Genomic DNA, 14,971 nt, shown 5'->3' with positions numbered 1-14,971 from the left:
CGCAACTAATCTTAACATATTATAGTGATCACTTTATCAACATTTAATATTAAAATTCGTGTAACACCTTGTTTCATCCTCCATTTTGACTAACCCTCATCTTTTCCTCCCCTGGGAACATGTACGGTTTACAACCGTACAGTTATTTGCAATGTAAATGACACCATGCAATACGATTTGCTAGTGTGTTCATTTTCATTATATTTTATGATATTCATAGTTCGCATTCAGACGTCGTACGGCGTACCGGGCGCGACTCTTATCCCTATCTCATCTCACCCCACTAGTTTAGTCCATTAATCTTTTAATAAATAATAATCTCTATAATTGATCCCAACCCCGAACAGTGATTATAAAGGCACACCGCTTATAGCTAAGAAACCTTCTGCTACGACTTTACGACAGATGTGGTGTTTTTATTCTTAACATAGTTCCAAAACAACGGTAGCACTGATTCAAAAGTTTTTAGATCTTTTGCGCAGCAGTTTTCATATTTTTTGGGATATTTGTCATACTCCCGCAGGCATTTCAAAAGAGGTTTGCAGAATATTTACGCTGTTATACAGCGTGTTCGTAATATTAATTCGTTGACAGCAGTAAAAATTGAAGACCTAAAACCCTACGGATGTAACACGTCAGCCTTGTTAGTAGTTGACAAGTGTTTTAATGATCTCTGAAGTCTGAACTAGTCTTCTCATAATCACATTTAGACGTTTTCGAGACCGCTTTGATACTGGTACGCGCAATCACTGGATTTGTTTAGAATTTAACTTTAAGGTATCAATTCTTGTACATAATATATAATGAAAGGATGCGTTTCAATTTTTTCTCACCGAGCCCTCTATTATAGAACAATGCAATTAATCTTACATTACAAATTTCAGAACGTCACATTTCCCAGTCCTCCGTGTATAATGACGCATATTTTGGTGTAACTTATAAAAAGCAACAAAGTAGTAAATTAATCCCGAATTAAAGATCTGGACTCGAGATTAAATTTCTTGGAGATTTACTCACGATTTGGCAAGTCTTCGGAAAAAAAATAAACCATCGAGGAAAACATTTATTGCCGAAGGATGAAATTTCTTCAAAGAAAATATTTATTATGAATAACTAAGAGACTTCCGAAGCCGGAGGTCCGTCGAGCGACCGCAGCTCGTCGGGCAGCGCGTGCAGCCGCAGCTGCTTCTCGAGCAGCGCGTCCGCCAACACCTCTGCCTCCTCGCCGCAGCAGCGCGCACCTCGCACGTGCAGCCACTGCGGAGACGTCGGTCCGTCAGCCTCGGCGGCGGGGGTCGCGGGGCTCTCCTTCGCGAGGAGGCGGAGCCGAGTACTCACCTTGTCGTGTGGAGTCAGCTGCAGCGCGGTCAGCAGCGCTCGCTTGGTCTTCGGGTCGGCGGCTCGCGCCTCCGCCTCGAGCCTAGCCGCCCACGCCGCTCCGCCGCTCGCCACGCCACCCGCTCCGCCGGTCGCCCGTCGGGCCGCTCGCACCGCGCGTGCAGTTTCTGCCGGAACGAACTGTAGTTAGGAGTCTGCGCAACGCGAAATGTCTCCGCGTAGATCTAGCGTCGGACACCAGGTCGGAGGGGTACCCACCCACTGGCGGCCAGTCCCGATGCGACGCACGCAGGAAGGTCGGCAGCAGCGAGGCGAGGGCGGCCGTCGGCGACCGCGGAGGAGCCACCGCGCTCAGTCGCCACTGCACGCTCGGGGTCCGACGGGCGGAGGCGCTCGCTGTCGGAGAGGAGAAGGCGTCAGCTCTCGGCAGAACGGTGCGCCGGCGTCGGACGGCGGCGGACTCACCGAGGTTGAGGTGCGCGTTGCCGGGGAAGAGCCGCGCCAGGCGGTGTTCGGCCCCCGCGGCGGCGCCTCGCCGGACGAGCTCGCTCGCGGTCTCCTCGTAGTATCGCAGGGCCTCGCCTTCGGTGTTGGCCACGTCCGCCTGCGCGTGCAGCAGTCGCGCGAGAAGTTCGCGGCGTCTAGCGGGCGACGCGAGCGCGACCCTCGCACGCGCCCACTCGGTGGAGCTCGGGCGCAGAAATGACGTCAAGTCCGTCGTTTCCTCTTCCGTCGTTTCACCCAGCCTCCGCTCCAGCTCGGCGCATCGCTGCTCGCACTGCGCGAGTTGTTTAATGAGATAGAAAAATGCCGACATACAGATAACATTCACGGACCGAACTCACCACCCTCAGACCAGAAGTCCCGACTCGTTTCTAATTTATTGATCCCCATCCTTAGGGCAAATGATGTCGGATACATAAGCGATAGTAGACATGGATGTCAAAAAGTTTGTCAGCTGCTGCTACTGCTCCAACATGAGACGAAACGGACGAGGTACACAAGGTTCGTTGCGCTGATCAGACTTGAGTTGGCCGATATCTTTTATCATATATAAAGATAATATAGCAAATTAATTAGATGTAGCCTGCCCAGCACTAGTCCCAGGCCTCTTTATCCACTAGATAATTGCTAACTTTATAGTAAGCCTTTTTACATATTTTTGTATACATACATAATATTTTCATAAATATATTGCGAGAGAAAGGTAAGTATACTAATTTCCTTGAATTTATCTCTCAGAGAGACAATGTAGGGACATTTTAAATTATAGATTGCACGAATAGCTCTCTTCTGCAGAATGAAAATAGATTCAACATCAGAAGCATGACCCCATAATAATAAGTCATTAAGCTGTGAAAGTAACTAAAATAAACAAGGCTATCTGTATCGACATCAGTCCGTGAGCGAATTTTTGGTGATTGATGAATCCATGGTGATTCCAAGAAATACAGTTGTATCATCCAGATTCAATTCCTCATTATTTATATTTTTTATATATATAAAATATCGTGCGCATTTCGTAATTTTTTGAATTAAGCATAAGGTTAAATAAAAATAAAATAAAAAGCATAAGGTTATTCATACTAAACTAATGGACAATCGAAAAGAGAGCGTTGTTCACATTGTCAAAATTTGTTATTTGTCGTTTGATTTTAAAAATCAAGGACGTATCATCTGAAAGCAAAACCATCTGATGTTTCTTCTCTAACATGAAAGGTAGATCATTTTTATAAACAAAAAGGAGGAAAGAGTTCCTGTCCTGTAGATTGACACTCACCGCGGAGAGGGCGGCGGCCCTCGAAGCGGCGTCGAGCGACGAGAAGCCCAGCTTGGGCGGCGGCGGGCGGCGCAGCACCGCGAACACCGTCGCGCACTCGCCGGCTTCCGCTCCGCACACTTCGCTCGTCACCCTGCGGACCGGGGCGCAGGTCAGACGGCGTCCGGAGATCCCCGTTCGGCCCGGGACGAGACGTACCTGGCCACGTAGAGCGCGTCCTCGGGGGGCGCGTCGACGTCGGCGATGGCGGCGCGCAGGGCATGCGCTGCCGCCGCCCTCGCCCTCTCCGCGCCGTCCTCGACGCCCTCGCCGCGCGCCGCGTCCGCCTCCAGCAGCGCGAACTCGGCGAACGCCGTCGGCGAAGTCGCCGCCGACCGCTTCAGAACGCCTCGTGCCTGGGAATAGACATCTCGTCAGCGTTCGTTCGCGGTCGACGGACCGACTCGCCCGGCCGACGGTCTCACCCGGCGTCGCAGCGCGGCTCGCTCGGCGCGGCGGTCCGGCGGCGCGGCCAGCAGCAGCGCCCGCAACCATCGCAGCCGCCAGCAGACGAGAGCCTCGCGCCGGTTGCCGCCGCACGCCGAGCAGCACGCCTCCCACAGCCCCGACACCCAGCTGCCGTACCCTGCACACGATTACGGTCGATTCGGTCCTCCATCGCCCGCTCCGTCACCCCGCGCCGCGCGTCCTACCGGTGTCGTCGGCGAAGTAGTGCGGCGGATCGGCGAGCGCCTCCAGAGCGGCCGCCGTCGACGGCTCGTCGGCCCGCGGGGCCCGCTCCGCCGAGAGCGCGAGCAGGACCTCCGCCGTACCGTCCCGCTCGCCGAGCGCCCGCGCCGCCGCCTCCGTCGCCGGTAGCAGGGGCACCTTGGCGAGCGACAGCAGCCGCACCGCGAGGCCGGCGAGGTCGGCGTCGCCGACGATGGGCAGTAGCAGGTCCGCCACGTCGGCCGGCAGGGGCGCGCGCTGCGGGTCGGCGTCCGACGCGCGAGGGGCGGCCGGGCGCCAGTGGGCCGCGGCCCGCGCTCGCTCCACGCGCGTCCACACCACGCCGACGGGCAATCCGCTGCGGACGGCCTGGCGGAGGAGGGGGGAGGGAGTTGTGACATGACTACGGATAGCGGTTTAAAGCGAACGACGTTCGGCGATAGACACCTCGTCCTCGAGGTCGAGCAGACGTCGCTCGGCCGCGTCGGCGTCTGAAGGCGCGGGCGGGAAGGCGGGCGAGGGAAGGTTCATGGCCACGAGCAGCTCGATGGCCAGCACCAGCCTCTCCCAGAGCCCCGCCGAACGCAGGCCGAGCCCGAAGGCGTGCAGCAGTCGTAGCGAGGCGCCCGGGCGTCGACCGCAGTCGGCCAGGGCCGCCCGCACCGTGTCCGTCGCCTCGCCCTCCGCCCCCGCGGCCGCGACGAGTCTGGCCCACGTCTCCGTGCGGACCGCCGGGCGTCGCTCTGAAACGTTTCCGAGGCTCGTTCACAGAGATACTCATTCCCGCCTTCGGCTCGCGTCTCGCGTCGAGCTTTACCCTTCCGGAGCGATTCCCGCAGCTCCTCGACGTACCGCCGGCGAGGAAGCGCGGTCTGCATGAGGTCGAAGAGCCTCTCCCTGAGGCGGACGGAGTCAGGTAGGCGGCCGGCCGCCTCCCGCACCGCTTCGAGGGCGCCCTCCACGCTCTCGCACACCTCCTGGAAAACGGGAACGAAGTGACATGTGGCCGACGGCGTGGCGTGAATTAGGTGAGGATGCAAGTACCCTGAAGTCGATGTAGGCTTCCCAGAGCTGAAGATCGTCCGGCGTCTCTGCTAGAAGCTTGCGGTAGGCGATGAGCCGCTCCGTTAAACTACCAGATTCATCAATTATTTCTTTAGAAAAATATCTTTTCCACCTTTTCTTTTCGTCCTTTTTACTTTGTTTTGATCCAATTGTACCAGAGTTAGTGTAGTTGTATCTGAAAAATAGAGATTTTTCACTTGAATTTATATCTTTTTAATCCAAGTCAGGTGAAGATAATTTTTTCTGCAACATTGAATGCTAAACATGATACCTTTTTTTAAACGGCCTTATACTGTAGATATAAAAAATTATAAGTCCTATAAATATGGTGAATAAATTTTACCCCTTTTTTAAATTTTTCACTAGAAACTCTCTGATTATTTTTCTGTGAAATTAATAGATTCAAATCAATCTATTAATTTAGGGAATGTAAACTTTTCCCGTAATTTATAGGTTATGATGTCCCAAAATCACAACACCACCATCTCATGGGCCAGGCCGCCCGCAACCTTAGCGTACAGCATGACACAGTACTATGTTGAAAGGAGTTTACACTGTATTTAAATTACTTCATGTATATCTTTATTTGTATGTATATGTCTCTGTATTTTACCTAAAATCTCTAAGAAGTGTTACTGACTCAAGGAAAGAAGAAACATTTTTAATATATTTAATTTTAGACTTTTCAAAAGAAAAGATTACACAACAATAATTGAAAAAACCTTTGATTTTAAAATCTAGAAGAAGAAGAAACTAGAAGATTCACTTACTGTGGTCTACCTGGATAATAAAGTGTAGAAACATGCAAATTTCCATAGTCCACTTTGCAATCTAAATAAAAGTCATCTGAAGATAATGTTGGCTGTAAAAGTGGTTTACAACTTCTATCATGGGCCACTGTATCTTCTTCAACATCACTGGACAGCAACTGTACTTCCATTGCCTCAGTAATTTCATGAGAAGACAGCCTATTTTCTTCAAATAACAATAAATAAGTAAAATAAATATTAGGATATATACAATTGAAAACAATTTTCTAATAATACAAATTTGTATTTCTCTGGGACTAGAGCCTACACATAACTTTAAAAGAGAACACTGCATATGTATGAAATGTTTGAATATGTAATCGCATTGCTGTATTTCGCAATTAGGTACCTGCATTTGAAACTTGGTCCTCTTTAAAACCTACAAGTTCTCCGTAAGCGGGGAAAAGAGACATATCGCACATCCGCTCAAATAACGTCATAACTCGATAAAATGTCAAATGACTTTAATTGTACCATTCGTATCAGAATAACACATACTTCATGCTCATAAATCGTCATAGACGTAGTTCAATTATTTGTCCCTAGATGGCACTTGTGACGTTCTATTGTTTACCGAAAGTTGTGCCGCGGCGAACATAAACAGTGTCATGTTACGACTTGCGCGAGGTGGTCATACGGGCGTTGTTCAGTAAAAGTGAATTGTGTCGAATCAAGACAGTCTTTGTAAACGAGGTAAGTAACATTTTATTTTCTTTTTTGCAACTAAACTGATGCTTGTCGAGTTATGCCAGTATACGTGATTGAAACAATTCAATTTACACATTTGTTAATCACTAATAATGACCTATGCAGAGTTATGGCGGTATACGTGATTGAAATTATATTATTAAACATGTTTGTTTATCACTAATACTGACCTATGCAGAGTAACGACGGTATACGGGATTGAAACAATTCAATTTACACATTTGTTAATCACTAATACTGACCTATGCAGAGTTACGACGGTATACGTGATTGAAATTATATTATTAAACATGTCTGTTTATCACTAATACTGACCTGTACTAATGTATGACAGTATATGTGATCGGGATGATGGCACAATATGTTTTATTAGATAATAAATCTGAATTATGTTGAATTTTGACTTTATTCATAAATAAAACGACTGAAAATAAAACTATGTGTCAGCAAGAAAACTGATTTGTCTTCAATTATGCTCGTGTTTTTGACTATGATTATTAATAAAGTGATAGATTTATTAATTTAAAATTATCGTATAGTGATAGTATAAAATTATTTTAGGTACTGTTTACGCATAATGTTTTTTTTTAATTCCCTGAGGCCACATTGTTGTTTTTTTTTTAGTTTAAAACCTTAAAAAATGTTTAGGTAGGTATTTAATTGTTTTTAACTAATTGTGTTGTTCATCTTGTTCTCAGGTGTTATTCGGTTTGGCGGTGTCACTTGTAACTATGTCCAGATCCAGAAAAATATTGTCATTATGTCTGGAACCCAATGACCATCATAACACAGTAACTGATGACTTGTCTATTGTGGCGGAAGATACGCAACCAAAAGATGTAGAAGAAAATTGTGACACGTCAAATAAAGAGAATACATATCATATAAATGAACCTACTACACACATTCCCAACTTACAGGTAGAATGTAATAGAATAGAGAATGAAGACTGTAATTTGCAAGAACCCGAATCTACGGGTGAAGAAACAGACGATTCTGTTAAAGATCGTGATTATAAATTGTCTTCCAAAAAGCGTAGCAAGAATTTAGTAGTTTCTCGTCAGCGATCATCTAGTACTTCATCTACAAATTCCTCTTCGTCTAGTTCATCCTCATCTAGTTCATCTTCATCTAGTTCATCCTCTTCTGATACTCCTTCGTCTAATAGAAATTCTCCAACATCTACCTCTGTACTATTGTCACTTAATAAACAAACAAATCAAGACAACAATGAATGCTTGCCTTCAACTTCCAAAGAAATTAACTTAAATAGTATTCATTCTCCAATACCAAACGAGACCGTAGTACAGGGAAATTTCAATACACGTAAGAGACGCCGTGGAGAGGCACAATGGAAGCAGAATATAACAAAAGTTTTACGAAACTCTGGATTACCCTATCAAACGAAGTCCGGACGAAATATTTCTAAGAAACAAATGAAACCAAGTTGTGGAGAAGGTTGTAGACTTAAATGCAGCTATTTTCTTACCGATGAAATAAGAATTCAAATCTTTGATTCTTATTGGGCTTTGAAAGATTTAGAGAAACAGAGACTATTCATTCACAAACACATACAACAGATAGAGATAAAGTTTCGGTCTACCAAAGCACAGAAAAATCGAAAAATCAACTATGCATTTTACTTTGAGGTTGAAGGTTCATTAAAAAGGGTTTGCAAAACAATGTTTAAAAATACATTGGATATTAATGATAGAACAATTAGAACTGTAACAGAGAAATCTACTGGAGGATTTTTGAAAGAAGATGAAAGAGGGAAACACGGTAAACATTATACTGTAGGTGACACTATAAAAAATGATATAAGAAATCATATAAAACGTATACCGAAAATTGAAAGTCATTATTTAAGAGCACAAACAACACGAGAATACATTGATGGAGGAAAGACTATATCTGACTTACATAGAGATTATGTGAATGAATGTAAACAAGATGGACGCAACTTTGGAAACTACGTAATGTACAGTCGTATTTTTAACGGTGAATTTAATTTAGGATTTTTTGTGCCAAAAAAAGACAGATGTGAATTATGTGTAGCTTATGAAAATGCAGTTCCCGAAAGTAAACTGTTGCTCAAAAAAAAATATGATGAACATTTAGTGGACAAGGTTTTATCCAGGGAAGAAAAAAAGCGAGATAAAATAGCCCTAAAAGAAAACAAAAACCTGATTGTATCTGTATACGATTTACAAGCAGTTTTACAGGTACCTCGTGGTGATGTTTCTGTTTTTTATTATAAGAGCAAATTAAATAATATGAACTTTACGATAAGCAAATTGAAAGCAGAAGAATCGGGAAAAAAGAAAAAAAGGCAACAGACTGAAGACGATAGTTACAATGGAGACACTATTGTAAATAACAGTATTACCGATTGTTATTTTTGGCACGAGGGTCAGGGTAATCGGGGTTCAGATGAGATTGGTAGCTGTTTGCTTAAATATATAGAAAAAGAATTGCATGATTACGAGGGTGACCAACTAGCTGATATAGTTTTTTATTCGGATAACTGTTGCGGCCAAAACAAAAATAAGTTTATTGTTGGATTGTACATGTATGCAATATTGAAGTTTAGTAATTTAAATTCTATTACTCATAAATTTTTGATAGCCGGACATACGCAAAACGAAGGTGATGCCATACATTCGGTAATCGAAAAGCAAATAAAACGTTCCTTGAAAACTGGTCCAATTTACGTGCCAAGTCAGTACGTACAAATAATTAAAGAGGCTAAGAAAACTGGGGAACCACTAAGAGTTAATGAACTATCACACACCGATTTCATTAATTTAAAAAGATTAGTTAGTGATCTAGGTATTACTACTTTAAATAAGCTAAAGATTTCTGAAGTTAAAATGATGATGATTACCAAAGCCGCACCAAATATTTTAAAGTACAAAACGTCGTACACTGACATTGAATGGTCTGAAACTAATTTACTTTCTCGAAATAAAAAAATAATAGTTCCTGATCTAAAGCAAGTTTATGCTGCTAAAATAGAGATTAAGGAACGGAAAAAGAATGACTTAATGACATTACTTCTTAACAACCACATTCCTAGTTTTTATGCCAACTTTTATAATAGTTTATAAGTTTAATTATTTTTTATTACACTGTCTACTCTCGTGTTATTGCACAGCTGATTGTTATAAGTACTTAAAGTATTTTATTTTGATAGAAGTTCATTTTTAGACTTACTGTTACAAATTGTGATTTTAAATAAGTATTGAAATACCTAGATTATTTAATTTTCATAGAGTGTTTATATATTATAGTGATAGAGTGTGAATTGTTTATTTTTCAGTTAAGACGTTGTAAATTATAAGTTCCTTAATTTGATTTATTTTTTCAATGCTATAGAGGTGTACTACCCTCGTTTTAATTAAACTGTTGATCGTTTTGAAGTACATAGATTATTTAATTTTGATAGAAAGTTGTTTTTTTTTCAGTTATAAGTTTGAAAATTTAATTGTCTTTATATAAAAAGGCATTTCAAAGTCTAATATGTGTGTAATACACGTTATATTAAAGAATATATTGTATTTCATTACAAGTTAAAAATACTTGTGTCATTATAATAAACAAATTATAATAAAACTTTGTATTTTTTGTACATATAGTGTCACAACCCAGATTATTTCAATGTTTTTTTCAGGATTTTCAGATTACTAATAATATGAATTTATAGAGCTTAAAAAAACATTATAACTCGGTGAAGAAAGTTTTCTTCTAAAATAGTTCCCTTTTTAATTATGATCCAAAAACTAAACAAATTAAGTTGGGTAAACTTTAAATGTCTTTCCTGAAAAATGTAGTTTTTGGAGTTGTGACGTTATTTGAGCGGAGGTGCGATATCTCTGGTAGTCAAACTTGCGCTTTTTCAAACAAATTATGTTCTGAACATATTTTCATAATATTATTTCATAAATACAAAACAAACTTTTATCACTGTGACTGTGACTTGTGAGAGCTGAGAAGTCAGAAGTGACAAATGACACCTGATTATACAATGATAAAATATACATTATTAAGTTAGGAGGTATGTATTCTACATAATATAATGTTTATATTCACAGACTACTCGAGTAGGTTACATAGGAATATTTGAAGATCACCGCAGAGTACTGGCAGCAGTGGGCTTTCCTGTATATTCTCTAATGGCAAGAAGTATTTGAGTAAACAAACAAGAAGTCGCTGATAAAACAATAAAGAGATTGAAAACAATCTGAGATCAGACCGTGACAGTCGATCGATCTTCTATCTGCATCCCAATAACCAAACCCTAAGAAGACAATCCATTTTTGGCGACGGATAGAATGCAATCTCTGCGTTCTTTACACTCATATTTAATAATCGTTATAAAAGACTCTTGAGTATTTTTTGTCTATGACAGCGAATAAAATGCGTTCTTGACAAATGACACAGTTTCTCGAACAATCAAAATTCAAATATAAAAATCGTCCTACGGCTCCAGTAACTTAATAAAATTCAAATATTAATTTGTGAACGTCATTCGTCTTAATCCGAATAGATAACAAGTTAGTTAATTTATAACAGTAAATTCAATAAAAATGCCAGTCAAAGCTGTTTGTGTCCTTAATGGCGACGTAAGCGGTACAGTGTTATTTGATCAAAAGGTAAACGTTATAATATATTTATATGTACCAGTAAACCTTTTATTATTTTCTTGATAATTGCTTAATGACCTTGCAGTAACCTGTATATTTTGTGTAACCAAGTTTATCAACTGTACTTATATAATTGTACTATCTACTTGTATGAAATATAAACTAAAAGAGCACTTATGTCAATATCTATTAGTAAGGTCGATAGGTATTTAAGTGTTAATATGCAACATTTAATCTATCGGTATCTTGTAATGACTGATTAAAGTTAATTTAAGCTATAGGATCTAAATTGCGTTATTTCTTTGAGAGTAAATTGCTTTGTCATTCTATCAAGCTAACTTAATCATGTTCTCAATCAATAAATTTATTTCATCAGGATGACAAGGCACCAGTTGTTGTAACTGGAGAGGTCAAAGGTCTATCAAAGGTATGTATTGTATTATCATTTTAGTAGATAGTGTCTACTTCCTTATTTCTCTATAAATTGTTTTAATTGTATATTATTAGTAAATAAATTCATTAAACAAAAATGAAATACCAGAAATTGTTAAAATAATAATAATAAAGTATGTAAAATTAAATATTTCGTAATATGGATAATGAAATTTAGAGAATAATTAAAGATATAATAAATTAATTAAAAATGAAACACTTGAAAAGATTATGATCCTCAAACATGTAATTACCGAAATACATTATCCTCAAAACTAAATTTTAATACATAGTTATTATTTTGTTTACGTTAACAGGGAAAACATGGTTTCCATATACATGAGTTTGGTGATAATACTAACGGATGTACTTCCGCTGGTCCCCATTTCAACCCATTTAAGCAAGATCATGGATCTCCAGATGCAGCTGTGCGACATGTTGGAGATTTAGGCAACATTGAAGCACAAGATGGTGGAGTTACTAAGGTTAAAGGCGAAATAAATTTTTGTGTTATATCACATTAAGTGTATTTCACATTCATCACATTGTAACTGACTGTCAACATGGCCTTCCAGGTATGCATACAGGACTCCCAAATCTCACTCAGTGGTCCTAACAGTATTATTGGACGCACACTGGTTGTTCATGCAGATCCAGATGACTTGGGAATTGGTGGCCATGAACTGAGCAAGACCACAGGTAATGCTGGTGCACGTATTGCCTGTGGTGTTATAGGATTGGCTAAAGCTGAATAAGTTATTTGTTACTACTGTAAAAAATAGCACTTTGACAAAAAGATTTAATTCATTTTTATTTCATGAAATGTGTCTCATTATGTTGGTGCAGGGGTTTCAGTATCTGTGTGTTCTTTTAATAAATCACTTATTTTTAAACACATAGTCTTATTTAAAGATGAAAGAAGGTACTTGAAAAATAAATAATACAAAAGAAATAATAATTGTTTTTATTGATTTGAAACAACTCTCATGAATACTTTAAGTGACCTGTAGAATAAATAATAGCATCATTACTAGTGAAAAATATATTAGTTGACGAGTTGTGTGATTGAAATATTTTAGCCGTACTTGGGTACCACTGATATAGACTTTCTTCTACTGTTTGCATACTAAGAGCTGACCAGTAGTTAGCTAAATCTCTAGATGACACATGTTGAAATAGAAGTTGGGCAACTTTGCATAGTAAGTTAGGAGTTAGAAAACCCTTAATAAGCATTACTGAAATCCTTGTTGTCTGCATTGGATAGGAACTCTCTGGTATGTAATAAGAGCTAACATAATTTTCTGGTGTTGTTAAATTAGCATTATGGGCCACCATACCCATCCACTCTACAACTTCTACAATATCAGCATCAAGAGAAGGTATTTGCCCAATATCAGGAGATAAATTTGTTCCTTTTAATGAATGCTGGGTTACTACATAATTTTTATCACAGAAATATTTTGCTATTGTTGATGGACATACATTTTCATTGTTAGGCTCCCAGGTTATATACAAATTAAATTTATCTAATTTGTTTAAATTATTACTTAACCTTTCAACTGATTTAATATCATTAAGATCAATTTTAATGTCATAAAAATCATGTGGACATTTACTTCCTTCAATGCCTAATGTTTGGTAAACAGAACTTAATACATGCAGAGTAAGTGAACCATCTGGAGTTATTGCAAATCCGTTATCATTCAGACAGCTATTAAGAGCTGTTAAACAATATAACTTTCCTTTCTTTAAGAAAGTTTCAATAAAAGCAGAGTCTGTGAACTCAGTGATGGGACAATTTGAAATTTTATAGTAATCACTGTCTTCAAGTACCGCCTCTTCAATTGAATTTGGTAATTTTATTTCGTCTGGACAAGTTATAATTACACTTCTATAAAAGCAATTATTTCTAATCCTGTCTAAAGTTTTACTAAAACTTAAATTTTTCTGCAAAGAACAAATGGTTTTAGGGGCAGAGAACTTGCATATATCAGGACACAACATTTTCACTTATTTTTAAATCCAACTTTAGAATATGGTCCTGAAATATAATACAAGAAATAATAAAAGCACTCAAAATACAATGTCCAGTGTCCACTGTCACTTTCAAGTGTCAATAGTCATTAGTCAATACCAAGTTACCAACATAACACGTATCCTGCTTCATACCCTTTGTGTCAAAGCCCATCATGTACGCTCTATTTCTATTCAAAGACGAAGAAGTCGAACTTGGACTTAGTTTACGGCGAGCTCATATCATTTTGGCTCTTTTTTCTCGCCAAAATTATAAAATTGGTAATCGATATTTTGAATAAAATATTTGTCACACTGCAAACTGCAAAACCTGAGACGTGATTTGGATCCACTTATAGGTGTTATATACTGTTTCATTAAACAGTTTTAGGTGTTTTTTACGGTTTGAATTATATGTATAGATAATTTTTTTGTATTTACTTATCACTGAATTCTTGGTGGGAAATTAAAAAGCAACGATTTTTTTAAATTTAGTTAAATGTTTTTTTCTATATTCTGTATTGCAGAATAAGTAAATTCATTATATATAAATACTAGCGGATCCGACAGACGTTGTCCTGTCTATACGTCTTTAATTTGAAAATTTCAAACTTTTGTTAATAAGCTAAAACATTCTGGACCATTTTGATGAAAATTATTATTCAAATGTTATGACAATATCTAACGATCCAGCACATGGTCTACAATAACACAATTATAACAAAACTTTTTTTTAATTTGATCGCAGCGCTAACTGTCGGGACAGACTAAAATTAAAATTCGAATATTATTTAAAATTTGACAGTGCGATTTACGTCTGTCGGATCCAATGTAAAACATTCCAAAATCAACAACTACTAATAAATTAAAAATTAATTTAAAAAACATTGTCCAGCGGACAAAATTGTGAATCTAAACCATTCCCAGATCCCCTTGAACGCACACAAAAAATTTCGTCCAAATCGGTCCAGTCGTTTGAGAGAAGTTCAGTCACATACACACGCACACAAGAAATATATATATATGGATAATGTGCAAATAATACAATTGCAGATTAGGGGGAGAGGGAGTAACTGTTAGTGAATGACTTTAAAAAGGAAAAAGCCCAAAGCCTGGAACTGAAAACTGTTGTCAATGAACTTGTAGGTGATTTATTTAGTTATTATCCCTATAAACTTAAGCAGCGAATAGATTAGCCCAATTAAAAATTAGACCAGACCTCAACAGGATGGAATGAAGCAGTCGCTGACTCAATTCAGTATAAGACCGACGAATAAGAACTAGAACGAATAAGAAACGGAATGGGAACTTACCCCTCCCGTTCGCACTTGAAAGTATGTTTTTATAAAATAGGGACAGCGCATCCCATGAACACCTATTCTTATTTACTGGGTGAGTTGCCGACCTTAGAGAGAGGAATACACTCTTACTTCGAACAGTAGAAGATCGTATCTCTCAGGAAATGCCGATGC

The 14,971-nt window shown here is 39.6% G+C and overlaps 3 protein-coding genes across 5 annotated transcripts; 1 reads left to right on the top strand and 2 right to left on the bottom strand.

Moving 5' to 3' along the window:
• Positions 1-1,050: 1,050 nt before the first annotated feature.
• On the bottom strand, positions 1,051-10,426 carry LOC110997685. Of its 3 annotated transcripts, none has more exons than XM_022265947.2 (14): positions 10,283-10,426; positions 6,050-6,116; positions 5,662-5,866; positions 4,871-5,066; positions 4,644-4,803; positions 4,274-4,569; positions 3,811-4,195; positions 3,583-3,743; positions 3,317-3,513; positions 3,119-3,251; positions 1,804-2,116; positions 1,597-1,734; positions 1,339-1,505; positions 1,051-1,257 (listed from the first exon to the last, which is right to left on the bottom strand). In XM_022265947.2, exons 2-14 carry the CDS (start codon positions 6,111-6,113, stop codon positions 1,114-1,116), a joined length of 2,559 nt encoding a protein of 852 aa, XP_022121639.2. In that variant the 5' UTR covers positions 6,114-6,116; positions 10,283-10,426; the 3' UTR covers positions 1,051-1,113. The 3 variants fall into 3 exon arrangements, with proteins under 3 accessions (XP_022121639.2, XP_045490445.1, XP_045490444.1); XM_045634489.1 differs by lacking the exon at positions 10,283-10,426 and having other exon boundaries at positions 3,119-3,149; positions 3,181-3,251; positions 4,679-4,803; positions 6,050-6,140; XM_045634488.1 differs by lacking the exon at positions 10,283-10,426 and having other exon boundaries at positions 6,050-6,140.
• Positions 10,427-10,863: 437 nt separating this feature from the next.
• Positions 10,864-12,375, top strand: LOC110997670 (superoxide dismutase [Cu-Zn]). The gene is made up of 4 exons (XM_022265924.2): positions 10,864-11,063; positions 11,431-11,481; positions 11,804-11,971; positions 12,062-12,375. The coding sequence occupies exons 1-4, from the start codon at positions 10,998-11,000 to the stop codon at positions 12,239-12,241; spliced, it is 465 nt and encodes a 154-aa protein (XP_022121616.1). The 5' UTR covers positions 10,864-10,997; the 3' UTR covers positions 12,242-12,375.
• A 59-nt stretch (positions 12,376-12,434) lies between these two features.
• LOC110997669 (ribonuclease P protein subunit p40-like) lies at positions 12,435-13,600 on the bottom strand. The gene has a single exon (XM_022265923.2). The coding sequence runs from the start codon at positions 13,488-13,490 to the stop codon at positions 12,471-12,473; it is 1,020 nt and encodes a 339-aa protein (XP_022121615.2). The 5' UTR covers positions 13,491-13,600; the 3' UTR covers positions 12,435-12,470.
• Between the last annotated feature and the right edge of the window lie 1,371 nt (positions 13,601-14,971).

Source organism: Pieris rapae, chromosome 3, assembly GCF_905147795.1.
Source record: "Pieris rapae chromosome 3, ilPieRapa1.1, whole genome shotgun sequence".
Classification (NCBI taxonomy): Eukaryota; Metazoa; Arthropoda; class Insecta; order Lepidoptera; family Pieridae; genus Pieris; species Pieris rapae.
Note: the sequence above shows the minus strand (reverse complement) of the source record. Positions and strands in the feature narration are given on the sequence as shown.